This window comes from Mangifera indica, chromosome 19 (assembly GCF_011075055.1).
Source record: "Mangifera indica cultivar Alphonso chromosome 19, CATAS_Mindica_2.1, whole genome shotgun sequence".
In the NCBI taxonomy this organism is placed as follows: domain Eukaryota; kingdom Viridiplantae; phylum Streptophyta; class Magnoliopsida; order Sapindales; family Anacardiaceae; genus Mangifera; species Mangifera indica.
This window is the reverse complement of record NC_058155.1, coordinates 7,993,938-8,003,618: the sequence shown is the minus strand read 5'-3', so window position 1 is coordinate 8,003,618 and position 9,681 is coordinate 7,993,938. Positions and strand designations below refer to the sequence as shown.

At 34.6% G+C, this 9,681-nt stretch overlaps 1 protein-coding gene across 1 annotated transcript; it reads right to left on the bottom strand.

Moving 5' to 3' along the window:
* Nucleotides 1-2,545: 2,545 nt before the first annotated feature.
* On the bottom strand, nucleotides 2,546-9,068 carry LOC123203312 (nitrate regulatory gene2 protein). Its single transcript, XM_044619638.1, has 4 exons — nucleotides 7,070-9,068; nucleotides 5,886-6,100; nucleotides 5,097-5,320; nucleotides 2,546-3,840 (listed from the first exon to the last, which is right to left on the bottom strand). Exons 1-4 carry the CDS (start codon nucleotides 8,631-8,633, stop codon nucleotides 3,048-3,050), a joined length of 2,796 nt encoding a protein of 931 aa, XP_044475573.1. The 5' UTR covers nucleotides 8,634-9,068; the 3' UTR covers nucleotides 2,546-3,047.
* Between the last annotated feature and the right edge of the window lie 613 nt (nucleotides 9,069-9,681).

The window sequence follows — 9,681 nt, the reverse complement described above, 5'->3', positions numbered from 1 at the left end:
AAAAAAAAAAAAAAGCAAAGGCTATTTCAGTCTTATTTGAAAACCCGATAGTTGGTCATTATTTATCAATCTTATTTGATAATTTTCTTTTAACTTTTATAGCCAAACATTATCGATTTCGGTTAAATTTATGGAAATTAGTATAAAAAATTAAATGAAAATAAACTATTTTTAATGGTAATAAACGATATTAACCAATTTTATATGTATTATGCAAATATAGAAAATACCTCAAATTAATATTCATTTTATCCTGATTTCTAAAACTCTATTCTCTCAAACATTTTTCCACCCAAATTTTTATCTAAAATCATAGAAATCCAACATAAAATCCATCTTAATCCAAATAAATAAATTTTAGTTATATTGTTTAGTATTTTATTTGAAAAATTAAACTTGGTATTTTAATTTTTTTTGGGGTAGGAGTGATCACTTTTACCCTTTATTTTTTTTTTTAATTTTAATCTATCTTTTTCAATTGTATCTAAATTTTTATAGCTAATTTGAGTTATAAGTATATTTTTTTACCTTATTTATATGATTTAGAATTAAATTTTATGCAAAATATGTAAAATTCTTTAGTAGAATTAAGATAAAAGTGATCAACCCATGTAAAATTCTTTAGTAGAATTAAGATAAAGGTGATCAACCCTACCTTATTATTTTGTAAATTGTGGTTGTTTTGTAGTTAATTTAGTTATAAGAATAATTTATTTACTTTAATCTGCATTAGAATGGAATATTACTTTGATTTTGAGTTATAATTTGTGAAAAAATCTATCGAAATTTATTTGTATGTGTTTTCTAAGAAGAGTAGGTAGGGTAGGCACATATAAGCTAAAATGCAAATCTTTAAATTGTTTTGTTTTGAGATATAAAAAGATTAGGGTGTTTTTTTACGATATTTTATAAATATAAATTTTATCATGCGCTAGGTTATAGATATCTGAAATTATTTTATTACTATATATTTATGTATTCTAAGAAATGTTGTTATAATCAAATGTATTTCTCTAATCATATAGTTTTTTTTTAAAACATGGTTAAAGTAATATTTATGATTAGGTATAGAGGACAATGGAAATCAAAAGATAAAAGATAAGACACATTGGCGGGAAAAAAAATTATTGATAATTGAATAAGAAACTAATTACGAATGATTGGTTAAGGATTTAAGCTCTTGTTTGAGAATAAATTGAAGGTGTAATCATATTAACAAATATATAAATGTTGAAAGCTCATTCAATGAATTGTCTTATGAGGTTCAAAATAATTCATATATTTGATGTCTAATAATGTTAGTTAACGGAAGAACAAAACAAACGACACCTTTTTACAAGGAAAGAAGAATATTTTGAGGAATAGATTATAAAAGAACCTTTCATGGTAGCAAACGAGGATAATTATTTTGTGTCTGTTAATGTGAAAATGGCATAGCCACAATGTGGGTAAGAAGAAGATGAAAAGTGTAATATGAATGTTGATATTAATGACGAAGATCTTGAGGGTAGTATAAAGTTGTATGTGACTGTATAGGAATAAGTCTTTGGTTGAAATGATAAAGTACTAATTTGGGGTACATTTGATAAATGGTAGAGACGGATGATATTCCGGTGGAAAATTATAAGTTTGATAAAACATATGATGTTGAAAAAAGTCCATATAATGCAAGAGTGGATCAAAGTAGGGAGCCTAATGCAGTGCAAGACGTACAAATTCGATTTATCATAGGACAACTCTGGTAAATGTTTATGTCACTGTTCATGAATTAATGCATTAGGTTTTATCGCCTTTTGTAGATCTTTCTTATGAGTGTATTAGTAATGTCTTGACACAACGTGATGTGAATTTTAAGGTACATGATATTTTTAACAATAAGAAAATGCTTTGAAAAGTGGTTTTGCAATACAAAGTTTTTGGTCAATTGAATTTCGATGAGAGATTAAATATCTACATGAGCAATGTTAATAATGTATACAAGCAATAAAAATTGTTCTATCACGCTTACCCTCGGGATCAAATTATATCATATCATAGACAAACCGATGTCCAAGCACTAGGACAAATTTTACATTCAATGTTTATCATAACTAACCATTTTTACAAACCAAAAAAATCATTATTAATATGGCAGAGAGGTTCAAAAAAGCGAGGAGTGGTTTTCAACCGATTGAGTTCTTTCCTCCTTCTTCCTTAGCTGCCAACACGTCGCCTGCTCGGGCCTCCGCGGCCACGTATGGGGAGTTGATATTTCACATAGGCAAGTCTGGCATGGAACGATTTGGGCTTTAATTGACATTTCAGTTTTGTCTCTTTCACTTTGATCCTCCTTTTTAATCTTAAGTCCAGACTCAAGTAAAAAGATAACAAAAATGATTAGGGACATTAGACATTAATTTGTTACGTTGCATTGGCGACTCCTGAGCCAACAGCAACTAAGTTTACAAACCATCATAATTTATAAAACTACAAACATGATGTGAATGCAAATCACTTAAACATACTTTCAGTTAAAGGTAAAGAAATTTCCAGTTAAAAACTGGGCAGACAGAAAGATTTTCATTCATTATCAGATTGATTAATCAAAATTTCGTAGTTTCAACACCAAAAATCTACTCCTGACTACTATCCTCCAAAAATTCCAGCGACAGTTCATACATCAACCCACTACCAATCAATAAATGAATGAATTTCTGTACAAAATTTCTACCTATGTAAGTAAAGGGGATACAACATTACCAAAATTTTTGAAACAAGCAGTTTCAACTTTGAGCTCCCTGCCGATGGAACCACTGCAAGAACTTCTCTCTGGCAAATCTGCAATTCTACATTCTTTGAATGGTTCCACAACCCCGCTTTCTTCATCTTCAATTAATCACTTCTTGTAATGCCTAATATTCACTGTGTATAGATCCGTTTGATTTTTCCTTTGTCGATCTAACATTATACATAAGTGATCTCACAGCAACTGTACATATTCAGGCAGGGCTTCTTCCCTAAAAGGCTGGCTTGGTCAGATTGAAGCCAAAATGTTTCGTTATGCATCCCTATAAATCTCCGGTATGGTCAAGCCTGACTTCCTCATGAACTTTCACTACTTCTGCAGTGAACTTGTTCAGTGCCTCAAAAATGGGGACAAAACCAGCCTGCAAACTGCTTGAAGCTGCATTGTGAACTAGTTTAATTGCTTCCTTATGCCCGGCTCTCTCTTCTTCCAATTTCATTTTCATTGAATCCAAATCAACCTTCAGATCATCAAGAGGTGAAACTCCACTTCCAGAGACCTTGGACACCGCTGTTTTGTCAGACAATGCATCTCGGTCATGCTCTATTTTTTCCCTCTCCATGCGTAAAGTCTTGAGCTGTTTATCAAAATCCTTAGAGATATATTCTGCTCTTATCCTTCGTCGTTGCTCCTCATCTTGCCTTTCCCATAACTGATGCAAGGTTGAAGCAAATCCACTCATAGCACCAGTCACTTCCTTTTCAGAAATCCTATCCATTGCTTGGTACCAATCATTGCAAATTACAAATATTGAAGGAGCTCCAATCCGGCTGGGAGAGAAAGGAACTTGTCCATCAGGGGTTTCTTCAGGTTCATAAAGAAGGCACCTTAAAAGCCATCCATTTAAGGACTCAACATAGGATTTTTGTGTATTAACCCAAGTATTAAATCTGGAACACCAATTGATAAGCTCCATCTCAAGATCAAGTGTAGCTTTTATACCAGAATCTCTTTGGAAACCTGTGTTTGCTTTAAGAGAACGAACTTTGCTTTCCATGATAGCTTGGAACTGTTTCTGGTGGCATTTTAGCATGGATCTCCACATTCTTATCAATCTGCAAATAAAAAGGTTGATTTTCAAATATAAATGAAACCCAAAAAATCAGAAAATAACGTGATGGAGAAATACAGACATTTTAAATTAAAAAGCAGTTGATCCCACCAGAATTAAATCTTTCCAGTTTTGCACAAAAAATTTCAGTAGAAAACCTACAAACAAATTATGAGGGTTGCACTAATTGCAAGCTTTAGATATACAATAACCAGTAGATCTTTCAATAATTTAATAATTATTAGTCATTCCAAGAAATAGTGTAAATGAACATTAACTTCAAACCATTTCCAGCCAGAGGGTGAAAAGACATAATTGACTGGCAATCTCCAATCGCCACATGCAAAATATATTTTTACAATGTTCAAAAAACAGTAGACGAAAGTATAACCAGCAATTCTATATTCATAATTTTGAACCATAAAAATAAACTTCAGTAGGCATCATGATATTTATCATCATAATAAACACCCTAGCAAACTGATATTGTCAAAGAAATAAACAGCTGTACCACTTGCAAGTTGCAATATCTTTATAAGTCTGAACTAAACAACTGTACTAAAGCATATACCATATTCATGGAAAATTAATGTTATTTCACCTTGCTGGATGTAAAGCCATGTAGCAGTAGTTTATATAAAATATAGACAATAAAATCCAACATTACTCAATTTGGGATGGCCTGTATCAACACTTCCCAGCTCATCAGTAAAGAAGAAATGCCTAAATCCATCCAAGGATCAAAAGCCCAAACGAAAATATATTATCAGTCAAAAGTTCTAGTTCTATATATTGAGATGTTAAATTAGATATGGGATAATTATAAGTCCCATTTAAATATCAAAGCAGAAATTCAAGAGTACACCTGATTCTAAATATCATCTGAGCTTAAAAAATATGTTACTTTTTTGGCTTCCAATCATAGACAAAAAATTTTGTGCAACCCACTACGATTGCATTGAGCCACGGGCCAGCACATCAAAATTTGCAACCTAAACCATAATGCACCAATATTGTGCATATATAGATGTTGAATAAAAACCTGATCAAACTAATAAATGTATAAAGCAAGCAGCATTACTCTCCCTAACCAGCCTACTGCATTCTATTTCCTCCTATAGGGGAAGAAATTGGTGGTGTGTTGGTTAATCAAAGCCTTCAGCAAGACAAAACAGATATTCCTATTGGCTATTGACATATATTTACAAAATACCAAAAAAAATTAAAATAAAATACTCCAAGAATAAAATCAATTTATACCCATGAATTAGTTCAGTGAGTTGTGGCTGCAATTCTTCATCCCTTAACTTATGTATCCTGCTTGATATAGAATCAACTGCTCTGATACAAACGTTTATTTTGGTCAGCAGCTTTCTAATTGAAGCCTGTGTAGCATCAATCTTGCCGGACTCTGCTCCTCGGTCATCTAACATTCTCAGTCTCTTGCACTGCTTTTCATATCTAACTCTTAACTTTTCTTCATCCTAAAATCAGCATAAATACCCATAAATGTTAAACAAAATTCCATAACCAGATATCAAACAAATTGAATGCAAAGAATTAAGAAATTAAATGAGTAAAGAAGCTGATAATTGACATCCAAGTCACATTCGATATACTCAACACAATGCATAATGCTTTACAAAGCATAAAGATGTTTTACAGTCAGAATTTCACACAGAACAGATTTTGCATGACAGAAGAGACATCCGAAAACCCACAAATCTAAAGCCTAACAGCAAGAACAATTAAGACACTTTCAACTAATGAATTCAGCAAGCAATAGAAACTACGTCAAAGCCTTAACAATAGTTAGCCAAAAGAAAAAAAATGGCTATGCATGACACACAGAAGTTACAGAAAAAAAATCTGTATCAATCACAATTTTCAATGTCAAAACTATGTAATGTTCCAAATGAGTTAGTTCTTTGCATTGCAGCTTCAAGCATGAACAGGCAGTAATATGAACTCTAAAGGTTCAATAATAAAACAACACTCAAAACAGTAAGATATATTGAAAATTTTTCAAAATCATATATGCTCCCTTACCTTAACTTCTTTGTATAATTTCTTCTCCCAGGCATAAAGTTTCTCCATAGTCAATGAAAGGTTTGCAGAGTTCATATCAAAGTCTTTCCCAGGATCCCCACAGTAGGCTTTCGCCATCTTCATTGTTCGTGAACTTAACCATGCCGGCCGCCTATGTGGAGGATGTGAAGATAACATGGATGGAGCAACCAGGTATATGATCCTGGAAAAGATAACTGCATATGTACAATTAAGTCAACTGAGAAACAGGTAAATGCTAGTGTACAGGGATCGAATATAATGTTGGTGAACTGTAAAAATGATCAAGCTACATGTGAGAGATCAGCAAAGGCTTTTATTTATAATCTAAGTAAACAGATAAAAGTGAACTTATTATAGGCTTGATTTGCCAGCTGCCTCGTTTTATATTGTAGCACAGTTGTCTGTGAAAAAAATATATTTCCAGGAATAAACTGGACAAGTCCACATCAGGGGATATCTTTGGTCCCCAACACCATCAAGTTCACAGTAGGGGTGTCAAAGGAGGGCCTGCAATAGGTATTTCAAAAAGGCTGCTTGTAAAACTAACTGATGAAACTGCAAGCAAAGGCAGCTGTGGATATAAATAGAAATGCTAAGCTATGAAAGATCTAAAACTGAAAGGAAGGAAACAAAATGCAGTTCTTCATGGCAGAGAGACGCAAACCGTGTCTCAAAACAAGAAAGCTCGAATGTATAGACAAACCTGAGCAAATTTGACAAACAGTTAGGTCCAAACAAGAAAATATGGCCTGTCAATAAGATCAAGTGACCATTAAATGTTTAAGATAAGCTTCCAGAAAGCTTTTTCTCCTGCTTTTTGGATAACTGAAAAATTGTGGCTTTAACCAAAAAGGTGGTCCAGAGTTATCACAACCCAGATCTTGCCAGAGCAAACGACATATGTGACAACTTGACTTAACTGAGTCAGCTAACATAATGCACTCCACAAGCAATTCACAGAAATAACTAAACATGAACAAAGAACTGCTGCAATTTAAATCATCAAACAAATGATAAACCTATATGCAAAAATGATATGAAAAAAGGTGATAAAAGAGCGTTCAACATGCATGAAAATGTAATCCCAACCACAGAAACAGAACTGTAAAGTAAATATGTTCAAAAGCTACAATCAAAGAAACACACAAGGCTCACAATCATACCTTTAAGTAGTGGAGTGGTTCTATGCTGATAAGGCAACTTTCCGACCTCAAGCAACATGGCAACCTCTTTCCCAAAACTAGAAGCAATCTCAAACTCATCCCTGATCTCCTTTACCACCTCCTGAAGGTCCCTTGTTCCATGAACTGACCATGTAGTTAAACTACTAGACTTGGAAGATTCAATTTCAACAGGAGTAATTGATGAGTCCTCAACCTCAAAACTCACTCCCTTTTTTCTTACAGTGTCCTCTTCAAAACTCTTTGCCACAATACTTTCTGCACTACTAACACTACTGCCCTTAATGTCATTACGCTCTGTTTTCTCAATTTTTGGTGACTCACTACTAGTGTTTCGCATTGGCACTGACCTAGAAGTTCCCTCACCAAAGTTCACATTCTTTTTATTATTACTACCACTTTTCACGTTTGCATTCATTTCTTCATTTATTTTATTTTTCTTTTTTTCATTTTTATAAACTTCTGGCTCTGTCTCATCTTCCAAAGGTGGAATACCCTCTCTCTCCCTCACCACCGTCGAATCCGGACTACTAGCATTCGACCCGTACCCGTATCTATATGAACCAGGATACATACCATAAATGTTAGCACTACCGTCATAAGTGTCGAATACATTCAAATAATCCCACGTGGAAACCCTCGGCGGCGAGGGAGGTGGCTGCGGCTTGGGTGTTGGACTCTTCCGCTGATCATACGCGGATAATGAACCCCCGAAAAACCCACCATTCTGATACATAGGCGGATAACCCGGCCCACTATAGCCGTATCCATAACCGGACCCAGCATACTGTCGTTCGGGCTCCTCGTAAACAACTGACTTCGCCGGTGTAGCGGATTTTTTCATATAATAGCTGTTGTAGTTCCGGTTTGGAGGATATGACCAGTCTTGTTGATTCGGAGGGTATGCTGAGTTCTGCAGGTTAGGAGGATATGCAAAGTGTTGTTGGTTTGGAGGATAAGCAAACTCTTGTCGATTTGGAGGGTAAGAAAACTCTTGTTGATTTGGAGGGTTACTAAAGTTTTGTCGCGCATAATTATATGGATAATTAAAACCATTGTACGATAAGGAAGATGGCTCATCTTGTTCATGGTGGTGTGCGTGTTCATGTCCATCTTCATCTTCGTCGCTATCCTCTCTATGGATATGACCTGACTCCGAGTCCATGTCAAAATCCGACCCGGAAGACAAACGCAAATGTGAATCTTCTCTTATTTCCTCCTCTTTCAATTTATCATCAGGAGAATGGGAAATCGACGTGGCCGAAGACGAGTTCCGAATTTTTCTTTGCTTAAACGAGGATTTACCTTCGTCGGACGGCAAGGTGAGAACCGGAGAGTCGGGCGAAGATCCAGAACCTCCGATCACGAGCTCTTCCTCCACGAATTTTCGAAACGCCTCACCAACATCCTTCAACGAATAGAAATACGACAAGTGTGCGGCTGCCAACGCGTAGCGCTGTTCGGACGCCTGTTTGAGAAACTCCTTCCGTTCTCGGCAGAGCGTCACGAGCGGTAAGTCGTCGATTTTGGATCCTCCACACCCCATATCGAAGAAAAACAAGACGAAGGAATTTGCATAAACAATTCACGTGACAAAAGAGTGATGATGATGAGCCAAAGAAGAGCGACACTACTCATGGTGCCTGGTGTTGTTCGTAGAGCATTGCGAATGGCAAGTCAGTAAATAACACCAGATCAAAGGCTAATTTCAATTTCTCCCCGATGAAAGAGAGAAACAACCGTCCATGTGCAATTGAAAATTGAAACTGAGACATGATGAACAGATTTTTTACTTTTATTGTTATTTTAGTTTTTGTTTTACCTGGAGATTTGAAAAGCGTTGGGAGCTGCCATGAAAAGAAATTAATTAATGAGAGAGAAGAAAGAGAAGAAGAAGAAGAAGGAAAGAAGTGAAACAGGGAGGGTTTCCAAAACTGCAGCAAGAAAAGAGGGCTCGTGGAACCCGCCATGCCGTGTCAGTCATTATGAGATATGACTACTACGACAATTATAATATTGTTTATGTTTTTTCCTTTTGATATAGCACTAGCACACCCACCTATACGGCTAGGTTTTCCCAAAGTGACTCCACGTGCCGTGGGTTTTTGTTTTATCTACCCATAAATTACTGCCAGGAATTAAAAAATAACGGTGAATTACTATTCCACACTAAGGTTTACGGGGAATACATTTCCTGACCTTTAAGATTGAAAATTCAGTTTTCCACCCACCGCTGTTAAATTTAAGTGCGTTTAAGGGAAAAGGAAATTTTTTAGGCGCTGAAAATTTTAAAAATTGAATTACTAACAAAATGGAAATTAAAATTTTTTAATTTTTAATTAAAAAATTAAACTAATTTTACAATATCCTACACAATTAAAAATTTTATAACACACTTTATAATTTAAATATTTTTATCTTTTTAGATAAAGACTGAAGTTATAATCGTGTCAAATACTATTAGATTATACTCGATTTAATTAGGTTTCTACAAAATTTGAACTCAACAAGTTTGGGAGTTGTAAGCTTCAACTCAAACTGAAAATTATAACTACTAATCTGAGTTTGATTTGAAAAATTATAACTAAATTTCA